At 42.9% G+C, this 26666-nt stretch overlaps 1 protein-coding gene across 12 annotated transcripts in view; it reads left to right on the top strand.

The window, feature by feature from the left end:
- Positions 1-26666, top strand: part of RUBCN (rubicon autophagy regulator) — a 63970-nt gene that overhangs the window by 31892 nt on the left and 5412 nt on the right. For 3 of the 12 annotated variants that reach the window (XM_082458525.1, XM_082458526.1, XM_082458529.1), the window contains 16 exons: positions 1663-1746; positions 3928-4087; positions 4727-4833; positions 5877-6033; positions 6666-7199; positions 8587-8631; positions 10693-10788; positions 11494-11609; positions 12304-12511; positions 13594-13695; positions 16261-16335; positions 23220-23280; positions 23809-23941; positions 24602-24747; positions 25814-25878; positions 26366-26604. In XM_082458525.1, coding sequence (XP_082314651.1) covers positions 1663-1746; positions 3928-4087; positions 4727-4833; positions 5877-6033; positions 6666-7199; positions 8587-8631; positions 10693-10788; positions 11494-11609; positions 12304-12511; positions 13594-13695; positions 16261-16335; positions 23220-23280; positions 23809-23941; positions 24602-24747; positions 25814-25878; positions 26366-26604 — 2328 coding nt within the window. The remainder of the gene's footprint in view (positions 1-1662; positions 1747-3927; positions 4088-4726; positions 4834-5876; positions 6034-6665; positions 7200-8586; positions 8632-10692; positions 10789-11493; positions 11610-12303; positions 12512-13593; positions 13696-16260; positions 16336-23219; positions 23281-23808; positions 23942-24601; positions 24748-25813; positions 25879-26365; positions 26605-26666) is intronic. The other 9 variants (XM_082458530.1, XM_082458532.1, XM_082458531.1 and 6 more) reach the window with 5 other exon arrangements.

Raw genomic sequence — 26666 nt, 5'->3', positions numbered from 1 at the left:
TTGATGGAACCAATCCAGAAAAAGGGTTCTTGTTGTCTGGGCCTTCTCGTTGTATGACCAAAAGACTGGCAGCTGGTGTTTATCTTTTCCCTTCAAGGCTTGAGGATTAGCAGCTTCATAGATAAGGGCAATTCTGATCATAAACCGGACTGCATTTGCACAAAACAGTGGAGTAAGCCTGTCCCTTCCTTCTTAAATCCTGGTGCTCGCTTCTCTTCCTTACTAGTAAATGTCCTTTGTGGCATTTTTTTCCCAGAATAGGGATTCCCTAGCTTTAGATCCTCCACCTTCTTTTTGCTTTCAGTTGTCACATAATGACTTTGCTTTTTCTTGAATCATGTTAGAGTCCATAGGTATGCCTTCCCTATAGCAATCCTGTACCCACATAAAAGCTGAATTTTTCAATATGAGATTAAAAGGTATTTCTCAAAAAGTACAAGGTTTTTGTGCCTGCTGGAGTAGCTGCAGGCACAGCTTCACGAATTTCCTTTTCTTTTTTTACCATGGTCCTTACACTGGATTCACTTATCTTGAAATGGTGGGTAACTGCAGCTGCAGGCCTCAATCTACGGTGCATATCAAGCAATTCAGCTTTTTCTTATAATGTCATGACTTCTCTCTGCTTCTTGGGAGCACTGCCACCATCACTAGTAGCACTTCGTATGGGTCCCCTGGTGTTATTCAGGGTCTTTGGTATTACACTAAACACAATGGAAAATACACAAGAGCTGGGAAAGGTCACTTTTTACTGCAGTATGTAATTTACTGGAGAGACGAACTGCTCATACAGAGATGACTAGTGTCACACGGCATTTTGAGTGGACACTCACAACACTTGAGCTCACAACAATAACAACAGGAGGTGGCTACAAAATTATTATAGTAGTATATAATTGCATAAAATTAACTACAGTTAATTTTATGCAATTATTTAATACTGCTTCTTAACGTTTGTTTATATTTCTCTTGACTGCACATGGCACCATCTATGGTCCACAAGTGTTTGTGTGTGTAAGTTTTGATAAACTTTAACTTTTTATAATAGGTTTGTATATATTTTATGGTAGTAAATGATAAAATAGGATAACATCTACCTATATTTTATGCATTCATGAGATCTCTAACTTTCCTAATTTTTTCAATATTTCTAGGCTATGCAGTTCATCTGCAAGTTATTTTCAAATTGTTGCAAATCTCCAATAAATTTTCCAATATATTTATTTTAAAAATCCACTTATAAGAGGACCCACCATTCAAACCCGTGTTGTTCAGTGGTCAACTATATAGCCTTCTATATCATATGCATGTATTACCTCCTCAAAAGAACAATTAAAATAATTTTTAACAATTATTCTTTAAAAGGGTGAACATCTGTATGTATTCCTTTTATTGCTGCCGAGAACCTTTGTTGAGGAAAGGGAAGGTTAGGCTTTGCTTTTTTTTTTTTTTTTTGGCCATGCCGCATGGCATGTGGGATCTTAGTTCCCTGACCAGGGATCGAACCCACGCCCCCTGCATTGGAAGTGTGTGAAGTCTTAACCACTGGACCGCCAGGGAAGTCCCAAGGTTAGGCTTTTCTTTTTCCTCTCTTTGAATGTCAGTACGAGAACTAGATGTGGTCCAAAATGGTAACAATGTGTTTACCTTCTGTCCCCGAAACAGGTGTATTGCCGCCAGACTGATTACTGGCAGTTTGTGAAAGACATCCGCTGGCTTAGTCCCCACTCAGCCCTTCATGTAGAGAAGGTAAGAGGTGAAGGTAACCACAAGGCTTTAACCACAAGTTTCCTATTAACTGAGGAGAGGAAATTATCCCTGTAGGACTGATTTGGAGGGGAGGATGATTTACTTTAAAAAATAAGCTTTGCACACCCATTGCTCTAGGCCACTTTCCCTCCTCTGGGGAAGACCTGAGAAAGTTTTGTTATTTTCAAAAGATTTGCAAATATGGGACCAGAGTGAAGCTTTTCAAAATCTAGGGCAAATGGCAAGAAGTTTCCTGAATGGTTGGGGGTAAGTAGGACTGATATGCCGATGACTGTTTAAGGAGAAGCGGATGCACCAAATAGAAAAAAAATGTGAGGTTTCTGGAGACCAGTGTCAAATGGAGCCTAACATGTTCCCAACAGCGTTGGAGAGTAGAGTAGCACTGTATTCTTCCGTCCTCTCAGCTCAGCATAATACCCCTGATTCCCAACCAGAGACACAGTGCTCCAGGAGGTTAGGTGACTTGGCCAGAGTTACACAGCTAGTTCCACATCAATCACAGCCAAATTTATATATTTATTTATTTAACCCTTGCCTATGGAAATATTCAAATACATTCAAAATTAGAAGAGTGTAATGAACCCAAAAATATCACCCATCTTCAATACTTATTGATTCATGACCAGTCTTGTTTCATGTATATCACACCCACTGCCAGATTCATTGCCAAGGTGATGTCCGGAAAAGTAACCTATTTTTAAATGATCAGGGAACCAAATCACAAGGTGTCACTCTGGCCTTTTTTGTGAAAAAAAGGCCGGAGCCCAGTGCTTTTCTTACATGGATTTTTTTTGTCCTTATCACTTTATTTTTCCCACCAAACCCCCCTCTAACTTTTTTCTCTAAAATATATCGTGGGACTTCCCTGGTGGTGCTGTGGTTAAGAATCTGCCTGCCAATGCAGGTGACACAGTTTCGAGCCCTGGTGCAGGAAGATCCCGTATGCTGCGGAGCAACTAAGCCCATGTGCCACAGCTGCTGAGCCCATGTGACACAACTACTAAAGCCCACGCACCTAGAGCCTGTGCTTCTCAACAAGAGGAGCCACTGCAATGAGAAGCCCGTGCACTGCAACAAAGAGTAGTCACTGCTCGTCACAACTAGAGAAAGCCTGAGCGCAGCAACAAAGACCCAATGCAGCCATAAATAAATAAATAAATAAATAATTTTAAAAAATAAAATAAAATATATTGCTGTAGTCATTTCCTCTTAGAAGCTGCCTGAAATTGCCATCCATACATTTTTTTGCAGTGATCCTGAACTATGAGACTTGGCTTTTAGAAACAGCCAATAGAAGGAAGTTCCAAATAGAGAAATGCTGTGGCGAGAGCCAACAAGACGTGCTCAGCTGATTTCTCTTTGGTGAAGAATGTTTGGGGGCATTTTTCCGAGATTTGTTTACCCCAGGTTTTTCTTGCATTCTTTTCTGGAGGCTACCTGAAATAGAGGACTCTGTGAGAGAAGCCGAGATGTCAAGTTCATTCTTCCTCTGAATACGCCGAGAATAGATGCCTCTTTGGAGTTACAACATAAAGAGACAGACGCAGCAGCTTTGTCCTTTCCAGGAGCTGCATATCACGTTTTAACTGCTTAGTCCCTTTCTAGTGGCCCAAACCAGCAGCGGAGCCATTAATCCCTTCCTTCCCTCTCCTCCCTCTATAACCTGTAGATGTTAGCTGGAGGGCAAATATCTCTGATTACCTCCTCTTACCTGTCTCAATTTAGTTCTCAGGTCATTAGGCCTCAATCTTGCTGGATTTACCAGGAAGTATATATTTTTTAAATTAATTTATTTATTTTTGGCTGCGTTGGATCTTCGTTGCTGCACGTGGGCTTTCTCTAGTTGCGGCAAGCGGGGGCTATTCTTTGCTGTGGTGCGCGGGCTTCTCATTGCGGTGGCTTCTCTTGTTGCGGAGCACAGGCTCTAGGTGTGCGGGCTTCAGTAGTTGTAGCACATGGGCTCAGTAGTTGTGGTTCGCGGGCTCTAGAGCACAGGCTCGGTAGTTGTGGCACACGGGCTTAGTTGCTCCACGGCATGCGGGATCTTCCCGGACCAGGGCTTGAACCCATGTCCCCTGCATTGGCAGGCGGATTCTTAACCACTGCGCCACCAGGGAAGCCCTGGATGTATATTTTGACTCATGCTTCTTTGCCTCCTAGTTCATCAACTTGCAGGAGAATGGCCAGAGCAGCACTGACGGCATGAGTGAGCGTGCCGTTGCGGAGCTGTGGCTGCAGCATAGCTTGCAGTGCCACTGTCTCTCAGCCCAGCTCCGACCTCTGCTGGGGGATAGACAGTATATCAGAAAATTCTACACAGGTGGGTAGAGGTCACATAGCCAGTACTGGTCATATACTTCCTCATTCTCTTCTACTTTACTCTTCCTTTATAGACCCACTGTTACCCCAGGGTCTCATACTTTTACTTGATGCCATAGAGATTCTAATCAGAAACACGTATCTAGTCTTCTCTCTAACCTGCTATGTAAAATGCAGTCAAGCTTTATGCTGAGGTATTTCCCTACTCCCATATACGCAAATCAGTAAGAGTAACTACTATTTACTGAGAGTTTCCTATGTTCCAATCACTGTTATATATTTTTTATACATATATACGTAACAGCAGCCCTGAGAGTTGGGTATTGATACCCCTGTTTTCCAATCAGGGAAGAGCTCAAGGAGGTTAGGTGACTTGGCCAAAGTCACCCAGAGCCAGAGTTCAAATCTGGGTCTTTCTGATTTTGAAGCCTCTTGTCATGGCCTCTGCTATACTGCACATGATTTAGCCTCTTCTGTACTTTATTTGTCCCTAGTTCCCCTCTGTCCACAGTGGTATGATTCTCCTCAAGTCATCTTTGCCTTTTCCCTCTTTCCTTCCCTGAGCTTCTCCCAGGGCCATACAGGGAGGCTGAAGTTCTCCCTAATGGGCTCCATCATTGCGGCAGTTTTCTCTCCCCAGATACTGCTTTCCTGCTAAGCGACTCCCATGTCACGGCCATGCTCCAATGCCTAGAAGCAGTGGAACAGAACAACCCTCGTCTCCTGGCTCAGATTGATGCATCTATGGTAAAGTGGCCGAAGAATTATCTGTGTCTATGTTCTGGCCTCCTAGACCTCACCATGATGTAACCGTATGTAGCAAACTACTTCACTTAGGCAACTGTGAACTGAAAGGCTTTCATTAAAAACAAATACAAAAACAAAAAATCTTAGAAGAGGAGGTACCGTTAAGTACCTATTGAAGTAAAATGTCTATTTGTAAGTAAGCTTAAGTCTATTTGAGGAGGGAGGTGTCTATTTTTTTAAATCCTTAAAAAAATCTGTAGTCTGAGTAAGCACCTCCTTAAGGGCAGGCTTGATAAAATGCTAGGGAGAGGAGGAATGATTTTGAGTCAGGCTGACTGTAGATAGGGTGTCAGACGTAATGTGGCCTGATGTTACACAGGATCATTTTTGTCCAAGAAAATTTTGTTGTTTTATGTTGCTTATTATTAACTCTCTAATTCACTCATCCCGTCACTAATATCAGTGCCTCCGCTAGAAAGGAATCACAATCCCTGTTTCTTTTGTGAGGGATCCCCTATCTCTTCTGGTTTTTCAGTTTCGATTCTTGCTTACCATCTATTGAATACTTTCTACGTGCCAATCATGGTGCTATGCTCAGTACATGCATCATCTCATTTAATCCTCAGAACTCTATAAAGTAGGCATTAATCTCATTTTATAAAGGTGGCCACTGAGGGACAGAGTAGATAAGTCACTTGCCCAAAGTTTGGACCAAATAACTTGTAAGTGATAGGGCCTGGATTTGAGCCCCAGCGTATCTGACTTCTGAGTGCATAGTCTTAAGCACTTTGCTGTACTGCTTCCATGATAAGCATTCCTGGTCTGACCACCTAGGATTCCAGTGCAGAAGATGTGGTGTATGGCAGGACTTTGAAGTTTCAAAGCTGTGTGCTCTAATAGAGGATACCTATGCTGTATCTACTGGCCCTGGCTGCAGTTCACGCCTGCTGCCAAAGGCCAGTTCCTACCAGCATTTCTGTAGTGCTAAGTGCTCCTCTTCTGAGGGCCTCTATCCTTGACTCTGACACGTGTTTTTTTTGTAGTTTGCCAGAAAACATGAGAGCCCGCTGCTGGTGACAAAGAGCCAGAGCCTGACAGCTCTGCCCGGTTCCGCATACACCCCTTCAACCAGTTATGCTCAGCATTCCTACTTTGGGTCCTTCTCTAGCCTCCACCAATCCACACCCCACCATGGCTCAGGTATGGGGGCAGCAAGGGGTAGTCAAGACATGTATCCCCAGGCCTGGAAAGCAGAGGACTTAGTGGGTGCTCACAGGCTGGCTATAGATGGAGCCTTGGGTTGATGCAATTTGTCAAACTTCATGTCTTAATATGGAAATCTTAAAGAGGTATATAGCAACTAGCCTAAGATAATTCAGTAGAATCATTAAAGTAACAGAGGCAAGAGATGTGTTTAGTTTCCCCTGGGTTTCTAACCCACATTGCCAGAAGGCATTTCAATAATAATAGCTAACATTTATTCAGTGCCTGCCATGTGCCAGGCTCTGTTGTAATCAATTTGTATATATTATCTTGTTTGATCCTCAAAACAGTCCTACGAGGTAGGTGTTATTATTATTGCTCATGTTACAGATGGGGACTGCATACTAATAAGCAATGAAGCCACTGTCCCAAGAGCTTATGCTTTTGGCTTAGCTGCTTCTAAGTAATTTTTTACTTACCTTGAATGATTTAGCCTTTTCTGACGTGACACCGTGTGTCCTGGGCACCCAGTAACAATAGGGAGTTTGGTTCTTAGTTGTGGAGAAGCCCTTCACAGGTACCAAAGGCTTCCAGCTCACCTTTCCTTTCCCTTTCTTTTTATATCCTAGAAAGAAGATCTACTTCCTTTTCACTCTGTGGCCCATGCCAGAAACCTCAAGAAAGCAGAGGACATGTCTCGTCAGCAGAGGATGAAACCGTCCAAGCCCCTCTGCTTCCAATCTCTGCATTAGCTGGGGACTCCCCCTCGACCCCAAATGAGATGAGCTCCAGCACTCTGACCAGCCCCTTAGAAGCACCCTGGGTTAGCAGCCAGAATGATTCCCCAAGTGATGCCAGTGAGGGGCCTGAGTACTTGGCCATTGGCAACCAGGACCCCCGAGGCCGGACCGCCAGCTGTCAGAGTCGCAGCAGCAATGCTGAGAGCAACAGCTCCAATTTGTTCTCCTCCAGCAGCTCCCAGAGGCCAGATTCTGCTGCTTCCTCTCTAGGGGACCAACAGGGAGGTGGGAAGAGCCAGTTGTCCAATGTCCTTCGCAGGTCTAGCTTCTCAGAGGGGCAAACACTCACTGTCACCGGTGGAACAAAGAAGAGCCATACTCGCTCCCATTCGGATACCAACATTTCCTCCAGAGGAGCCCCAGGTAATGATAACCACCAGCCCGTAGTCAGTAAGGCGGCCTCCTGAATTTCAGGTGGAAGGGAGAGTTTGTTCTTAAGGGTCTTCAGATGGCAGAAAGAGAAGTTATGTTTCTGATGATATGAAGAGTATATTGCTTATAATGAAAAAGAGAAGTTTGTAATATAATGTGGATACCTAAGAAATCTCTCTGAGAATATTTATGTTTGTTCCTTTATACATTGCTAAATAGTAAATGCTTTCCTGGATTCTTTCACTAGTTCTTTAGCACCAGAGGATAGTGTGACTAATCACAGTCCGAGTTTTAAACGCATCTCTCAGACAGAGGGAAAGTACTAATGAGCTTTAAAAATAATCCCGTTAAATTCCTTCCCTTCCTGTGATTCTGGAGAAGTTTGGTCAGGATATAATAACAATAAGAGAGAGGCAAACTGATGTTAGGGTTTCCTTATTAACACTAGAGATGTAGTGAGTATGGAGTGATGGGACCTAGTAAACAAGTAAGTGGGGTTGACTGCTCCATCACTAATTCAGGTTGAAAGGCAGTCGGGTAAGGAGGCCTTGGCTACTAGGACCTCCTTCACACAGACACCAGCTGCTAGCAGAGAGCACCTTAGGCATGGCCAAGGTGGTGTCATTGCTTTTGCCATTTCCCCACTATCATCTTTCCTAGGTTGTTGGTGTCTGGCAGGCTTTGGTTGGGTTTCATTCGTAAGAGCATCTCCATAAAAGCAAGTGGAAGGCCAGTTTGTGCTCAAGGCCAGTTCTGGGTGGAAAAGCCTCAGAAATAAAATATAAAAGTAAAGTATAAAAAATTAAGAGCAAAAAAGGAAGATTTCATTTTACAACTAGAGCTGCTATTGATTTCTCTTTGTAATTTCTAAAAGGTGAGAGCTAAGGCCTTCATCTGAAACTTCTGAATTGCAAACTTTTGTCTCTGTTTTCCCCTCAAGAATGTGGTTTGGCTCATTGGAACTCGTTAGAAAAAAAATCGCCAATCAAAGCCTGTCTTCCCATGAGCCTTTGTAGATGTGAAGAGTGCTTGGGTTAGACCCTTACTTCACATCTGGAGCAGACCTGGTGTCTGCTGTACTCCAGGCTACTGGTGTTTGAGCATGTAAAACTTCCCTGCCCCCATTCTTGCATCCATGCGGATTCCAGAAACTGCGGTAACCTGCATTGGAAAAGGGAGCCAGAGAAAACCTAAGCAGAAGGATCTGAGGGAGTGTGGGTCATGTGCAGCTTCTCGTACGAGTCATCTTTCCCTCTGTGCTAGGGTTCCCTCTCAGGAGTTAAGCCCCAACCTTTGCTAGTTAAGAAGACGCTCTTTTTCTCACTCTGTCTATTCTCGTGTTCTGGACTTTCCTCTGCACCTGTCTGTCTACATACAGGAGGCCCCAGGAGTATCACCATTATAATTGAAGATCCCATTGCAGGTTTGGGAGCCAGTCCTCCTCCTCTCTGTCCAGCCCCCGCCCCCACCTCCTTGTGTTCCTCTGTGACCATCTTGCTTAGTTTCGAACTTCCTTTTCCATTCTGGTGTCAAATCAAGTCTGGCTGGCCTGGTCCTGTAGTTGTGCTTAGACCTGTTGGTAAAATAATACCATTGTTTTGCATGATACGTTTTTTGCCCACGACTTCCAAATGCCTCATTCAGTCTCTCAACAGCATCCAGGAGATAGAATCAAGACTTGTCAAGCCTGTATTGCCCAAAGATGAACCTGAGGTCTGCTGTTTGTCTAAGACATCATGATGAATCAGGGGCAGAATTTTTCGTATAACTGAGTACTTACTACAAATTACTTTATTTTCCATGATTTAACACCAGAATGTGTTTTCTCCTCTTTCTGTGGTCTTGGATGTGAGTGCATGTTTTTGCCTCTCCTGGAGTCCCCTGTTTCCTTTTTCTTACACCTGTCTTCCTTCCCCTGTAAATTTCTCCCCCACCCCCTCATTCCAGCCATTGCACAAGGTTTTTCTATTGACTTAAGTCTGTTTCTTTGGGTTTCACAGTGGTGTTCAAACTGCATATTGTGTTACATTCTGGGTACATCATGCATGGAGATATTGATGCTAGAACGTGTCTGCAAGACGGAGTGGTAAGGGAGAACTGAAAACTATGGCCTCCTGGTAATGGGTGAAGCCACTGGGTATGTTAGCTTGGCAAAGAGGTTAAAGTCTGCGAGACCTTCGTTTAGAAGAGTGTTGTTGTTCTTAAGGAGATAAGAAATTGTAAGACGACAGATTTCAAGTCAGTATGAGGAAATTCTAAGAATTAGAGCTGATCAGTTGAATGGGCAGCATCAGGAGGTAGTGAGCTCAGTGAGCAAAGGCTGGATGGCCTTTTCGTGCTGTAAAGGAATAAGGTTCTGGTGTTGGAGTTTGTGTTGTGCACTGAGTTTGACTGGGGACCTCAAAGCTTGCCTCCAAATCATGGTTTCTTACCAAGGCGTCATGGTGACTGCTGGTTTGTAGTGAGGAGCAGAGCCCACTGCCAGGACCACCAAGGGAACGCAGAGTTATCACTTACCACGTAGTAGCATTCTTTGTGAGAGGAGCAGCTGACAAATTGGCACCATCTGTCAAGGAAGTGGGTTGGATGATGCCCCATCATTAGTTCTCCCAGCGCATCCTGTTCATTTCTCAGGCACCCACCTGCTTTGCTGCCTGCTCTTCCTTCTGTGGCACTGGGAATTTCGTGTTTCCCTTTGGAGAATATCAGTTTACATTTCCTGTGAACCATGCCTGCTGCTATTCCTCCACTCTCAATGTTCCTTGAAAACTGCTACCCAGACACTTCCTACTTGGCCAGGCTTCTCATGAAACCTCTCCCTTCCTTCCCCAGGAAGGCTGGGTCTACAGCCCTGTGGCTGAGCCCTTTGGTTACAAGGCCATCATCCTTGGCTTCTCTAACACTGTCTTGATGCTTCTTTTAAGGACATTGCTGGGTGTTATTTTGTTCTGCTAGTTCAGAAGTGGGTTAAATTTGTAGGTATGACAAATTTACATTTCAGGTTCAAGAGAGGCCATATCCTAGTGTTTCTTTAGTGAGTTTAACCCTTCTAATATTGTTTTAAAGTCTAGTGTCAAGGTATCAGAAAAGTTTCAGTGTGCTTGTCTCCATGTGAGGACTGTTTTCTAAATTGGTTTGTCAAGAGGGTAGAAATTGGCTGATATTCCTGGAACATTTGGTAAGAAGATGGAAGAAGGGAGAACTAAATTCATGAATCCACTTTGATTTGATTCTTTTTCACCTCTGTGTTGCCGCATTCCAGGTCATGTTTTCCCTTTTCCCCTTAGAATATACCGACTTCCCACCTCCCTTCCTCCCTGTGTTCCTGCATTCTTGGACTGTTCCCTGTTGGTGTGCCACCTCTCTCCTGTTCGGGAGGGCATTGGGAATGGGAGCAGTTAAATATTGAAACTCCAAAGTTGGGAATGTATGTGTCGCTCACCTCGTATGTGTGTTTTTGCTCCCTGGTGGCCACTGACACTAGAATCCTGCAGTGATAAGTCGAAGTTGAGAGGCCCCTTGTCCTACTCTGGTCAAAGCAGTGAAGTCAGCACACCCAGCTCTCTGTACATGGAGTATGGTAAGTGAGTACTAGGAAGGCCAGTGCTGCAATCGTGTCTTTGCTCTGCTCCCCCCATGCCTGCCACACTCTGAGCTGTGTAGCTCATCTTAGCTCTGTGGAGGGTACACACCATACAGTCTCACCCTCCCTTTCATTATTTTCAACCCCTGTGCCAGAAATCACACTACCCCGCCATTTCTCTTGCTCCTCTCTGCCTTAGCGGTCCCACTGTCTCGTGCTGTGGGTGTTATCACCGTGAATGTCTGGTGAGCCAGCTGGAATGGCTCTCTGAGTGGGTGAGAGAGACCTTGAAAAGAGGCCTTTGAGTGTCTAGGCTTAATTACCGAAGATAGGCTCCACATGGAAATCATCCACAGGGAGAGCCATTTCTTTCCTTGTCTGACTCACAGCACAGGTTTTTTGGTTTCTTTGTTTGTGGGTAGGAGGACGAGTATGTCATCTTTAAATTTAGGTGGTCAAAGGGTTGTCTCCTGGCTCTCTCTATTTATTCCAGCATTCTCTGACCCAGGGGCTTAGTGCTCTGGGATTCCGAGATTCAGAGAAATTCCTGTAGAAGGTAGACATCTTTCCAACCTGTTATCCGGGAAGACTTGGGAGCATCTTTAGTGTTAAAATCATCAGGCTTCTTAAAGAAGCTTGTCTGTAAAGAAGATTTGCTTTTCAAAGCAGGGCTTTTCACATCCACATTCCATTTTCCCACAGAGGGCAGTCAGTACCTGTGCTCAGGAGAAGGCATGTTCCGAAGACCATCAGAGGGACAGTCCCTCATCAGCTACCTGTCTGAGCAAGACTTTGGCAGCTGTGCAGACCTGGAAAAGGTGAGGACTCTAAGGGGCCACTGAAACGCCCATGAGTTGGGAGATCTGGGCTGAGGGCTACGGTGCCACTTGTCCTAAAGAGGTTTTGGGTACACAGCAATAACATGGGTGTAGACTACAATACAGGTAAGTCACAGTAAAGATAAGCTCAACAAGTTCTATCTCTGGAAAACTCTTCTGGGAGCCTGTGCTCCTCACTGAGTCCAAAGATATTACGGATTTTGTCTTAGAAGCTACCCTGGACAGAGAAACATTGAATTTTAGTCACATGATTACTGTTTCCTTGACCCTGGAACCTTAGGTAAAGACTGTCTCCAGAATCAACTTCTATATTTTGTTCTAAGGCTCAGATATGTGATAAATAATGTCCCTGTAGCATTTTATAGCTTACAAAGCACTTTATCTTGAGACATCACATTTACCTTAATATTTTGTATATAAGTGTATGGTTTTAGGAAAGACCTGACCTCTTCTCTGTCATATTTTTATGTGGAAAGTGGGACAGGAAGGCCAGGCATGGCCAGATACGAGAGCAAAGAGAATGTACAACAGGTTTTCTGGCCATCATCTTTCATTATAGGAGCAGTGTGCATTTCCCCTGGGTGTTTTGAATGAAAACAGTGCATGTTCTGGAAGCTACTTTCCAAGAGTATAATCAGTGAGGTGTCCCCTTTTTGGCACTCTTCTTCCCCAGGAAAATGCCCACTTCAGCATCTCAGAATCCTTGATTGCTGCCATTGAGCTGATGAAGTGCAACATGATGAGCCAGTGCCTGGAAGAGGAGGAAGGGGAGGAGGACAGTGACAGGGAGATCCAGGAACTGAAGCAGAAGATCCGCCTTCGTCGCCAGCAGATCCGCACCAAGAACCTGCTCCCTGTGTACCAGGAGACTGAGTATGGAAGTGAGTGAGGCTGTGAACGCCTGTTCTTGCTTCTTCAGGCTTCGGGATAAGACTTAATACCTCGTGGGCTTTCCTTTTTGTCTTCGTATGTTCATGTGAGATGTTATACCCAAGCCAAGGGTTCCTCTGCTGTCAGAAAGATTTTCTATGTTGTTGTAATTTTTTTTTTTTCTACCAGACCAGAATCCTAGAGCTCATCCATTTCCTACCTCTACATGAATATTATAAATTATCTTATTTGTGTTATACTCTTACATGTTATTATCTTTTCTAAGAAAACAAAGTCCCTATTATTCCTATTGCAAAGCACACAGGAACTAAGAAAGTACAGTAATTTTTAAAAAGAAAAATCTGGTAAGTGTAGTATTCTTAACTTGTTCTATATTACTTATACCTATTGTCTATATAGCTTTAATTTATAGCTGTCATTTTAACATCGGCATGTCTGGCAAAGAAAATTAAACTTTAAGAGTTTTATAAACTGTTTCTAGGTTGCTAAAGAATTTGTTTTTCTACTATATATGGTATAGACAAAGCTCATAACTATGTACAGGAAAAAAGCCTGACTATTTCTTTTGGAAGTAGGCCGAAAAGAGAATTTTCAGAACTGTTCATGTCTTCAGTTCATTTGGTCATAACTTTGCTATTGTAATATGTGAATCCCAGTTTATTTAAGCTGTTCTCTTTTATACTGTGTTAATTTAACTTTCATGTACATTTAGTACAACTTTTGTTATTAAAATTAGCATTTACCATTTTCAAAAAAAAAAATATATATATATATATATCAGAAATATCTTCCAAAAAATAGGTTTCTGATATGAGGAGAACTAAGGCCACTGGTTCCAGATTCACTTTCCAGAGAGTGGTACTTTCTGCTCACATGAAACTTTTTAGGGGATCAATCAAGAAGGGGAAACTAGCAAGAAGAGCTAGTTTCCATTTCCCCAGCATAACTCCCAGCCAAGGTTCTCTTTACTTCTTTGTTCAAGTCATACCAGGTCCCTTTTGTTGTGACCCTAGAAAGAGTAGGAGACCTCTTCTGTCCTATTTATTACTTTTTTTTTTTTTTAATGTAACAGGCTTTCGGGTCACTTCCAGCAGCTCCCAGTTCAGTTCACGTGATTCAGCACAGTTCTCTGACTCTGGCTCTGCTGATGAGGTTGATGAATTTGAAATCCAAGGTATGAATTAACACTTTTCAAGGGAACTTTCATTAACTGTTTCTTTTAATTTGGAATCATAGGCTGAGAAGCTTTCCCTAAGCAGGGGGTCTTTATTATGGTTCATTATGGTATGTTGTTGGCTGTTGTAAGGGAAAACTTCTCTTGTTAGAAACAAAACCTATTTAAAATTTAAGCAGAAAAGAACACTAAAAGGAAATATTCCATTGGAGTGGGCTGGCTATTGATGTCACCATGATGCTTCTTCCTCAGTTGCACCTTTCTCTCAGATTCTCACTCTAATTCCTCCTACTAGCAGTCCAGAGTTAGCCCACATCTACATGAAATTAGAATCCTATTCTCTTGTGTCCTATAACACAACTGAAATTGTTTCGAAGTGTCTAAAAGGAGCTTTATTATAATCCTAAGAGAAAATGACAGAAAGAGTCACTGGGAGGGAAAAAGCAAAAAGGGGGAAAAAAAAATCAAGTTTACAAAGTGGAGCTTTATTTTCTGTCCTACCAGCGCTAATTTGCATAGCAGAATCACAGACTCTTGTTGTGAGCTTCTGCCTAGAGAAGGGGAGGTGCTCTTATCTGGAAAGGCAGTTGTGTTAAATCAGGTTAACCCGTGATTAATGGGTTAATCCATTCCTGAAAATCATAAATTTCTTCAACTTCCTATCAGTGCAATCAACAAATGAACAGATGGAAAACCAAACAGTTCAGGGACGTAAGTTCTTCCCCCATGGCTGGAACCAAGACTAATTTTCTTATAGAGATGAATTGTGTCTAGTTCTCCATTGTAACATGATGATGAATAGATCTTTTACTGCGTGAGGCTCTGATTTCCTGTTTACACCAATCTCGAGAACCCATTCAGCTCCAGGTATGGTAGCTGAGTTTCTTCCCCATTCAGAAATACAATTTTTACACATATTTTTCCAGGTCTCCAGGAAGTCTTCCTTCTGTGTTCTCCTTAATGCATCTGATTTCTATTTATAACAATGATGGTCACTTAAAACTCCATTTTTTCCTTTGTATGTGGTTTTCCAACAGTTCTCCAGTTCTCTGACACCAACTGAGTGTCCTACATTTCAATTCTGACACTAATTCCTGGAGTTAGCACAGACCCTACAGATTTAGGATTCAGTCCCACGAGATGGCTTCCTCTTCAGATGCCAGCTGCCAGTGGGGTTCCCAGGATGCCTGTACTTCTCCCTGGCCAACTACCAACCCAGGGGTTCCCACAACTCCCTCCTCACGTTTGATAATTCACTAGAATGACTCACAGAACTCAGGGAAGCGCTATACTTATGATTACAGTTTATTATAAAGGATACAAATGAGTAGTCACATGAAGAGGAGGTACATAGGGCAAGGTCCCAAAGTATCCTGAGCACAGGAACCTCCGTCTCCATGGAGTCAGGGTGTGCCACTCTCCCAGTATATGGGTATGTTCACCAACCAGGAAGCCCTTCCAAACCTCATCTTTATCAAGGTTCATTCAGTAAGCATGAGTGATTACATCATTGGCCAGTGGCAACTGAGTTCCTGAGGTGGGGCTAAAAGTTCTGATCTTCTAAGTAGCTTTTTCTCTGGCAGCCAACCCCATCCTGAAGCTATCTGGGTGCCCCCACGAGTCATTTCATTAATGTAAACTCGGATATAATGGAAAGGGGCTCATTATGAATAACAGACATTCCTATCACTCAGGAAATTCCAAAGGTTATAGGAGCTTTGTGCCAGAAACTGGACAGAGATCAAATATATATATTTTTTTATTACACCACAGTCTGTGATTGACTTGATTTCCAAATTAGAAGAAAATAGGAGGGCTCTGCCCTCTCTCTCAGGAGCAGCAGTTGGAATTTCATGTGGGTAATATTAAGGTAAATCCAAAACATGTTACTTCACTGAGTGTGGAACAGTCCACTTGACTATAAAGTCTGTCCCTTGCAGCAAAGCAAGGAGCCAGGGGGAGTTGTTCAGACTGGAAGGAGCCAAATATGAAATAGCCTGCCTGGGGGTGGCATGAGGTGCACTCCTGTTGGAAACTGTTGCTGCATTTGTGGCCCCAGAGGAGGTGTTTAATCAACTAACTCTCTAGTCAGTTCAGACAGAAATCCTTAAAGGAAAAGACCTTAGGGCAGGGCTTCTCAACCTCTAGGCCAGATATTTCTTTGCTGTGATAGACTGTCTTGTGTATTGTACAGTGTTAAGCATCATTCCTGGCTTCTCTACCCACTAGATGCCAGTAGCATACCGCCCTTCTCCCCAGTTGTGACAACCAAAAATGTCTTCAGACATTGCCAAATATCTGCAGGGGGTACGAAATCCTCCCTGGTTGATAACCACTGCCTTAGGAGGTCTTTAAGGCTAGGCTGGTTTGGGGAGGCAGCAGTAACTGTCTCCCAAGCCAAAGTGAGAACCTAACTATGGATGTAGGTTTCTAAAAGCAGTGCCATCTTTTGGAGCAAAAGTCAAGTCCTGATTCCAGGAACATGTGGTATAGAACTGTCATTCTCATCAGTTTACTTCCTGTCTGAATACTAAAGGGCACCCTTTTATAATCATTATTACACAGATGGTAGTGAAGGATCTAACCTGACTCACATGTCAAAGAATGGACTCTCAGTGTCAGTGGCCTCGCTGTTTTCAGGTAGCCTGTGTTGGAAGCGTGGGTGTGCTCATACATGCATGTGTGTGAATGTTTGCACCAGCTTTTGTACATACCTGTGATACCTGTCAGGGTTATGAGGACTATAGGGTCTGGAGAACTATCTGGGGAAAACTGGACTTAAGCTAACTGGGAACAAATTAGATACTCATTTTCTTTCTTTCTTTCTTTTTTTTATTATTTTTTATTTTTTAATTAAAAAAAATTTTTTTTGGAGTATAGTTGATTTAAAGTGTTAGGTTCCGCTGTACAGCAAAGTGAATCAGCTATACATATACATATATCCACTCTTTTCTAGATTCTTTTCCCATACAGGTCATTACAGAGTATTGAGTAAAGTTCCCTGTGCTATACAGTAGGTCCTTATTAGTTATCTATTTTATATATAGTACTGTGTATATGTCAATCCCAATCTCCCAATTTATCCCTCCTCCCCTTTCCCCCCGGTAACCGTAAGTTTGTTTTCTAGATCTGTGGCTCTATTTTTTTTTTTTTAAGTAAGTTCATTTGTACCATTTTTTCAGATACTCATTTTCTTCTTCCTCATATGACCCCAGCAATCCTCCTCACTGAGATTATCCTTGTTAATCCTTCTCTACAGTGATACTTTTAGATTAAGTGGTCATTGTGGCTGATGGAGATAGTGGACAGTTTAGAAAGGAGTGGTCAGGTGAAGAAATTACAGTTCAAACCTATAGCTAAATACTGCCACACATTCAGACAGCAAAAGTCCTATAGAATGGTATGAAGCTTAGAGTCTCTTTAGAGTTTTGAATTTGAGAGCCAACTTTCAGAAAACTATCTCTTCTAGGTAGTTTGTATACAATTAGGATTTATTGCTGCAAATGTTTGGCCTTAGTAACTGCTTTGTGATCCAAACAAGTAGACTTTCTGTAGGTGGAGTTGACTAAAAGTAGTAGTTTTCTGTTCACAGTGGCTTTAAAACACACAAACAACAAAATTCAGGGCATTTATTAATTTGATTAATAGTTAATTATTTTATTAATTTAAAATTTTAATTAACAGTTAATTTTAACGGTTAATATTGTCAGCCACTAGAGTTTGAAATAATTATATGTATAAGATTAAATTAAGATTTAGAGAAATAAAAGTAATTAGGTACCTTTTACTTTACTCCTGAACTGTTGTAATTTATTCTAACATAGTCTTCTCTTGCTTGAGAAGTAACAATCATAAGTCATTTTTTTTTTAGTTTGGTTTTTTTTTTTGGCCATGCCACATGGCTTGAGGGATCTTAGTTCCCTGACCAGGGATCGAACCCAGGCAGTGAAAGCGCTGAGTCCTAACCACTGGACTGCTAGGGAATTCCCCTAAGTCACTTTTAAACTGGCTTCTGATGTGTTTACAACCAGAATCCTTTGCATGTGCATTTACTGACTGTCAGGTACTTCTTGGTTAGAGCATAGTCAGTCTGCTTTAACCATAAGGCATACTTTTATTTGGTCTTCCTAGTATCCTTTCTTCCCCCATTTTGGGAGCTTTAAAGCGTTTTTTATACACCAAGAATATGAAATATTTTTCAACTAAAGTACTACTTTTTCTCATGATCCACAATCCCAACACATTTTGAGGGCTTGGAGGGAAAGCAATCAGAACAACCCTCTCTCCAAAGTAGTGACTTGTTTGACTTTCTTTCTACACACAGATTCCCGATTATGAAAGCATAATTTTTTTTAACATCTTTTTTTGAGTATAATTGCTTTACAATGGTATGTTAGTTTCTGCTTTATAACAAAGTGAATCAGTTATACATATACATATATCCCCATATCTCTTCCTTCTTGCGTCTCCCTCCCTCCCACTCTCCCTGTCCCACCCCTTTACGTGGTCACAAAGCACTGAACTGATCTCCCTGTGCTATGCAGCTGCTTCCCACTAGCTATCTATTTTACATTTGGTAGTGTATATATGTCCATGCCACTCTCTCACTTTGTCCCAGCTTACCCTTCCGCCTCCCCGTGTCCTCAAGTCCATTCTCTAGTAGGTCTGCGTCTTTATTCCCATCTTGCCCCTAGGTTCTTCATGACCTTTTTTTTTTTTTTTAGATTCCATATATATGTGTTAGCATACGGTATTTGTTTTTCTCTGAAAGCATACTTTACAATTCATCTTTCTCTACTGTAGGTTTCTTTATTGCTTTCTGTTCTTTTTCATTTGTTTCTGGTCTTTAATGAAGTTTATTACTGGGGACCAAATTCTTTCTAACAAGTGTCGGTATACTTCTCATTAGCAGTCTTCTTGATCATGTCCAGAGGCTTACAGATGCTTTTCTTTTTGATCACCTTAAGTAATATATGCTATTGAAGAATCTCTTGGGATTCTATCAGAGGAAGGTTATCAGAATCTATAACACCCGTGGAAAAATTACTTAAGCATCGTAGTATAGACATCATCTATGATAACTACTCTGCATAATTGTAATACTTTGCTTAATGTAATCATTTTTCTTAGATCCTAATTCAGCAAGTAGACCTTATAGGGTAGGAGTGTTTATGAAGGAAATAGTTTTGAAAGTTACTTCCTCCTCACAGTAAAGTGGATGTAAACTTGTGATCATAGCTTATTCATAGAAAGCTTTGTATTCATTAACATCTATTCCCTTTTTAAAAAACAATTTTACTGAGGAATAATTGGACTTCAAAATCTACCCACTTTAAGTGTACAACTCACTAAATTTGAGTAAATTTACCAAGTTGTCAACCATCACCGTAATCTACTTTCAGAACATCTTCGTCACCCCAGTAAGATCCCTCACGCCCATTTATAGTTAATTTACATTTCCACCCCAAGCCCCGGTCCACCACTAATCTTTATATCTCTATAGATTTGTCTTTTCTGGACATTTCATGTAAATGCAGTCACACAGTATGTGATCTTTTGTGTCTGGCTTCTTTCACTTCATCTGTATCTTCTGATGGTGTCTGCCAAATTGATATGATATCATTCATGGGCTCCCAATTCCAGACAGTCTTTTCAGCTTCTCTGGTTTTAGGATTTTGTTGTTGTTTTTTTCCTCCCTTCATCCTTTCCCACTACAACTTCATCAATTCTTCTTTATCCTCCTTCTTCTAGAATTTCAATCTCTGCATTTATGTACCTAGCCAGGGTCCAGTCAGGAGACAGAAACCACATGATAACTTGAATAGTGAAAATTTAATATAAAGAATTATTAACTCTGATGGGGGATTGAAGTAATGGGAGACTGGCTCATAAGGAGTAAAGAAAACTCTAGCGAATACAGGAATAGCAGATATAGGCAGCAGTCACCATCCCTAGGGCTGAGATAGAGCCCCCAGGGGAGGAACAAATGTAGAAGAGGGCCATACCCCGAGGCTGCAATCCAGACCTCCTTGCTCACTGGATGGTGGAGTTTTCTGAAGGTGCAGAACTGCCCTGAGAGAATGTCCGGGCGTGTTGTCCATGAGGGGTGCCATGCCAACAGCCCTCTTCAGGAAACCTTCTCTGGGGTGCGGGAGGAGACTGCCCCCAGTGGGTGCTGTGCCTCAGAACTCAAGGGGTGCTGGGGGAAGTGGTTCATGGGAGGGGCCAGGCCTGCGGCACCGGCTCGGAAGCTTTCCCAGAGGTCCAAGGGAAGCCGCTTATGAGAAGTACCACCAGTGGCGCTCTGCTGCAAAGCTTCCTGAAGCCATGCTTACCCTGGGGAAAGTCACTTGCACCACAGGAGTCCGCTTACGGGAGCGCACCAGCAGCCAGACAAATCCCTTCCTCCTCCAGTGTCCCTCCAGCGCCCTCTACTGGCGAAGGTGAACATTGTGCCAGCTGGCAAAAGATCAGTGTTTTCAAGTCCAGCTCCATTATCACAGAGCACACAAAAAGAAGGTCAGGTTGGGAGCTGAAAGGCAATAAATTGAAAACTGGCACAATATATAAAGAGGAAAGTTCATGAACTATATTTTGGGAAAGTTTTAAAATTATATCCAATTCAAGGTAATCCGTTGCTCCTCCCCACCCTCCCTCTTTTAATAAATTGTTTTCTCCTTCTAAGGCAAGAGTAATTGTGGTTCTCCATTTTAAAGTGTTTCCTCTTGAGTCAGCAGTTACAGAACATTCATTAGAGTTGGATTTCTGGATGTGTTGGGTATCCCCTTATGTGCTAAGAGGAAAACAGGATGCAAACCAACATCAAATTGGCCAGTAAATTCTGAAGTTGACTCTATTCTTGTGCCTCACTTATTTTGTTTAAAAATGTGCAGATTTTGCTAGGGTACCAAGGTTTTAACCAGTTCTTCCCTGATCATCCCAATACCGGTGTCTGGACGTGCAAAAATTCTTCTTATAACCTGTCATTATTTTTGTTGTTGTTGTTGTTTGTCTTTATATTTTTGAACTTTTACCAGTCAGTAGTAATAGCCTTATCCTATCTAAAGCATCAGAAGCATTTGAAATCAGTTCTTGTTAAAGAATTGATAAAAAGTTTCATAATTATGTTAACTTCCATTTGGAAGGAGTGCTTCTCAGACTTCTTTCTCAAGTGCTCTCATTTGGGGTACATTTAATCCATTCAGTTGAGTAGCTTTCTTCTGTCTCTTTACTCCTTAATTATCCTAGACCCTGGTCTACTTTTATCCAGATCCTCAACTAGTGTTCCAACCACATTAACCTAATCATCTGCTTGTACTGACTAGAGAGTGAGCAGGATGCAACAGAGAGGCCTAGTACCCACAAGGCCTTCATGGTACTGACCAGTGACAGGTGTCATGTCCCTTTTGATATCAGGCGCTGCCTCTCCCTCTCCACTCTTGGGGTAAGATCCTCGCTTCCAAACCCGTGTAGTCTTCTGCACTCTTGGAAATATTCATGATTAGCTAGGACGTCACTGCATCTCTGGTAAAAAAGAAGAAACATGATAAAGTATGACTTGACTTTATTTTCCAAAGAGGAAAGAGTGTTATTTTTTCTCTCAAAGAAAAGAAGACTTCCTCTCTATGAGGCTGAAGAACTGCTGAATAGTTTTTATGAAGACAGCGGTTTTCAGCAACCATGAATTGTCAACCGCCTCTCCTCTCTGGCGTGCCATGTTTTCTTTAGTAGCCTGGCCCTCAAGTAACCATGTTGGTTAGCTCTTTATTCAAGATATCTGTCTAAGATTTTTGTCTCGTTTTTCCTTTTCTATCACTCCTAAACAGGCTGAAATTTGCTTTTTGCTTTCAGCCAATTTTTTATTTAGGAAGTATTTTTTGGAAACCTATTATGTACAAAAAGCTCTTTGAGGATTTTAAGGACAAGGCAAGACTTAGGTATGATCCAAGGCAATTTAGTGTTACTCAAATCAACGTTGCAAACCCAATGGTCTATGAAGGTCTACTGTTGCCTAGAGTATTTTTTTCTTTTCTAGCACTATTTAGAATAGAATACAGAACTAGCAGTGTATTGGGAACTGGATTTGAGTGGCGCAAATTCAGACAGAGTATATGATATACATGAACTTCTTTGTTAAATAAAATAGGATTTGTTATTTGCTAGTCAAAGATTTTGCTGCTATCTTAAGTTTTTCTATGCTTAGAGAGCATATGAAAACTGAGAGATTTCAGTTCTTTTCTCTTACTTGTGTTTATAGCTTTGAAGACATTGATTTTTCAGGAATATTATTTGAGAATATGCTGTTATACAGACCACTGTGTTAAGTATTTCAGGGCCAAACAGAAGAATTAGACACGATCTCATTTCCTCACACCGAGATATTATAATCTAGTGGTACACACAAACGTATATGTATACAGAGGAAACATGAAGAACAATTGAGCTACTCATGGCCAAGTGCAGAGTGATGTCATGTAAGCTTAGCACTCTATTGAGGGGCTTAAATGCAGTAGATTGATCATTGTGTAGGTTTAATTAGGAAAAGGTCTTTTCACTAGGCATCAAAGGAAGTGGTGAGGGATGAGACTTATCAGAACAGTCTTGTTTTCATGACTTGAATAGGTAGTATCTGCCTTTCTTGAACATGACTGCCATGTTTCACATTCTCCCCATTAAAAATATTTGGGTAGATGAGGTCTCTAGAGATTCAGGCATGTCATTATTAGAAATTCTTTTCAAAATTCTTTCTTGGAAATAGACTTTGGAAAGTCTGCCATAGTTTCCTATAATTATGTTTGAGAGTTCTTTAGTAAAGATCATGTTGAATAGCTCCATGAAAATTTGTTGTTTACCAGGCATCTCCAGGGAGTTGCCAAACCATAGAGAAGTTCTTTTTTTCCCCTGTGCCACCAGACAGGAAGGGAGTCTTTCCGTGAAACTTTGTTAAGGACATGGAAGACTTCTCACATTCAGTGGGTAATAGCAATAGTGGTCAGATGTTAGAAGCAAAATTTCAATTCCACATACATTTAATGAGTAACCTCTATGACCTAAATTCTGTGTTAGGTACTGATTCTGGTATAAAAAAAAGAGCTAGATAGAGTTCTTGACTCTGAGAGTTTATCATTTAAGAGCACTTGAGATTTAGAGAATGAGAGAAATTGGAGTAATTTGTTGCTGCTTGGTAGAGAGTGTGTCCCTGTTTGCCTTAGGATGCTTCGTTTTCTCCTTCACTGCTTTGCACTAAATGTGAAATTTGTGTTTCCACCTGGATTTGTAGCCACTTTGACCTTCTCAATGCTATGCATAATGTCACCAATTCAGTCTGTTGTGACTTGAACAGAGCCAAACTATAAATTGTATGTAAAGCTTCACCTGGGCTCTGCTCCTTATCCTGCATAGAATGTAGCACCTAGCTGCTGCCCTGAGTGCTTAGCTGGCAATAGCTTGGACTGCTTTCCATTATTATCCCTTACCTCCTCCCTTTCCATTTCCTGCTCCCCTTAACTCTTGTTTGCATTTAGATGCTGACATCAGAAGGAGCACACCCTCAAACAACAAATCATTTGTTTCCTCCCAGTCCTTGTAAGTACTTTTTTTTTTTTTTTTTTTAATAAAACTTCGGGATATGTGGAGAAACAAACCCAGGTCTTGGGATATGAATGGGAAGGCCACGGGATGAAGCCATCTGAATTTCACAAAGAGGCAAGGTTAATGTGACAGGCCTGCCTGATGGTGGTGAGTCCAGGGAAGAGAGCAGAAGATCATGGGATCAAACAGGCTAGGCTCTGGTGGAGGCAAAGCTCGCAGTGTGGATTATTGCTTCTCTGCGAACTCTGATTGTACCAGATTTGAAAGAATTCTTAACCAGCAGTGCCATGAATGCTAGTAAGTGGGATTTGAGCCTAAGTCTTAGAACTATGTGTGAGCCTGTGTATTTTGCTGTATACTCACATGTCTGAGGATGATGAGAAAGGAAGCTGAGTGGACTGGGGCTGCTGTGAGTGTTCTCTCAGTCCATAAATCACTGTGTATGGTATCGAGTCCTGAAGTTAGGGCTCCCATCCTCCTGTCTTTTCTCCATGCTCAGTCTTCCTTGACTCTCTGTTTCAGCTCTCACTGCTTCCTACACTCCACGTCTGCTGAGGCAGTGGCCATGGGGCTCCTGAAGCAGTTTGAGGGGATGCAGCTCCCAGCCGCCTCAGAGCTAGAGTGGCTCGTTCCAGAGCACGACGCCCCTCAGAAGGTAGATTCTTCAAGTCTTTTTCTCCACCCAGCGTCCAGCCCCAGGAGGCTCTGAGCCTTTCTGATATTGTTCTCCTTTATTACACGTCCCCAGTTTAGCATGAGCCTCCGTGTTTCCTTCCTTACTTTTAGAAGCCATTCATTACAAATGTGTGGCATGGATAAATGAAGGAATGCGTGCACGCTTGCCTAGGTTTTCCCCAGCCATCGTCAGGATAGGAGATAACAAACGGCTCCTTCACTGTCCTTATTCCATATGACTGCTCACTAGACCCGGGGGCAGCACTCCTGTGTTGTGACCGCCTTGAGACACTGGAAAAGTGAACTATTCAGGTTCTTCTTTGCTCTGCAGTTGAATAAGGCATGAAGCACCCTGGCACACCAAGGGTCCAGGGCTGGGTTCAGGGACAGCATTATCAAGGAGTGCCACCACACTGGGATGCTGTTTCTGTTCCTTTTGATTCTTGGAACCCAAGGCCCTCACTTCTAGTAGCCTGGTGCCTTATCATTTATCTCGAGGGCCAAGGTTCCCTGAAGCTCTTGCTTATGGTGTTCCTGAAATGGCTTTCATTAATTATGCTTCTGCCATGGCCAGAAGGGTCAAGCATATGTATTCCCCCAGATTGTCCCTGGTGGATTACCCTTTGCTTTTCTCCTGCAGCTCCTGCCCATCCCTGACTCACTGCCCATCTCACCAGATGACGGGCAGCATGCTGACATCTACAAGCTACGTATTCGTGTTCGAGGCAACCTGGAGTGGGCCCCACCCCGGCCTCAGATAATTTTTAATGTTCATCCAGCCCCAACGTGAGTAGTCAGTGGCCGTGCCCTTTGGCAAACAGATACATTCTCTCTGGATTGTCAGAGCCTTCTCTTCACCCTATTGTCCCTACCTGCAGCTGTACCTCCCATACAATTCTAAAAGGCAGAGGGAGAGGGTTATCTACTTGTCTGCGAGTTGTTTTTTTTTTAAAAAATATTTATTTATTTAGGCTGCGCCAGGTCTTAGTTTCAGTATGCATACTCTTAGTTGTGGCATGCATGTGGGATCTTAGTTCCCCGACCAGGGATCGAACCCGGGCCCCCTGCATTGGGAGCACAGAGTCTTACCCACTGGACCACCAGGGAAGTCCCTTGTCTGCGAGTTTTACTCTTAGTCCTCCCCTTCCTTCCCAGAGCTAACCAGAAATGAGGTCCTTTTTTTTAAATTTATTTATTTATGGCTGTGTTGGGTCTTCATTTCTGTGCGAGGGCTTTCTCTAGTTGTGGCAAGTGGGGGCTACTCTTCATCACGGTGCACGGGCCTCTCACTATCGCGGCCTCTCTTGTCGCGGAGCATGGGCTCCAGACGCGCAGGCTCAATAATTGTGGCTCACGGGCTCAGCTGCTCTGCGGCATGTGGGATCTTCCCAGACCAGGGCTCGAACCCGTGTCCCCTGCATTGGCAGGCAGATTCCCAACCACTGCGCCACCAGGGAAGCCCCAGAAATGAGGTCTTTTATCACTGGCCTCCCAACCTGTTGCCTTCCTCCCAGTAGTTCTATGAACTTCTTGTTTTTTTTCCTCAAGATGGATGGATGCTCTTCTTTCCTTTTGTTCTCTCCTCTTTACTATTTCTCATCTCTTATGTTTGTACAGAAAGTGTGGTTCATTACTGGGGAGAGTCACTGCCTAGACCTAAATTCTAACCTTACAATCCTTGGTTTAAATTGGTTCTCCCAATAGGCTCATTTTGTCCAATTCTAAAAAAATAGGTGAATTCCCCTGTCTTCCCATCCTTATGGGAACTCTATATTTGTATCCCCATCCTTTACATCTCAGAGACCTCATGCAGCTGGTATCTGCCAATCCCCTCTCCTTCCCGTTTCCTCAGGAGGAAAATCGCTGTGGCCAAGCAGAATTACCGCTGTGCAGGATGTGGCATCCGGAGTGACCCTGGTGAGTGTCTTCTCTGACCCCCCACGGCCTCCAAGGGCTTTACCCTGTCACACACCTGGGCGAGGGAGCTGGTCAGAGAAGTAGTAAGAGGAGGTGATAGAGCAGAATTGGGAAAAGGGAAAGAAGAGGCCTGGAGGACGGAAAGGGGTAGTACTAGGCAACAGTACTGGTAATCAGAGGGAAATGATTTCTAGGAGCCCATTACCAGGATTGTGTACTGGAGAACATTGTGTACTCTCAGCCAGGTTCCTGGAGGCTGGATCTTACCAACTCTGGCAGCACTCGTTTCCTCAGCGGCCTCCAGGCTGGGACACGGAAACCACAGGCCCCACTATGTGGGTTTCTGGCAGCTTTGGGAGCTCAAACAGAGGTGGCCGGAGCCCAGTGGCCACCCCTTCCTCCTCTTTCAAAAGGAGCAGCAGGGCTGCCTCACCAGCGTAGAGATGGGAAAGCCACCTCTGACCTTTTAACTTTCCGGTTTTTTCAGATTACATCAAGCGGCTGCGGTACTGCGAGTACTTGGGCAAGTACTTCTGTCAGTGCTGCCACGAGAATGCCCAGATGGTTATCCCCAGCCGAGTTCTGCGCAAGTGGGACTTCAGCAAGTACTACGTCAGCAATTTCTCCAAGGACCTGCTCATTAAGATCTGGAACGATCCTCTCTTCAATGTGCAGGACATCAACAGTGCCCTCTATAGGAAGGTCAAGCTGCTCAATCAAGTCCGGGTACGACCCTTGAAAAGGTCACGTCACAGATTACCCCCTGTTCATAGAGGTTTGCCAAGATC

This window comes from Balaenoptera physalus (genome assembly GCF_965194825.1).
Source record: "Balaenoptera physalus genome assembly, chromosome: 4".
In the NCBI taxonomy this organism is placed as follows: Eukaryota; Metazoa; Chordata; class Mammalia; order Artiodactyla; family Balaenopteridae; genus Balaenoptera; species Balaenoptera physalus.
The sequence above is the reverse complement of the archived record's forward strand: the minus strand, read 5'-3'. Positions and strand labels throughout refer to the sequence as shown.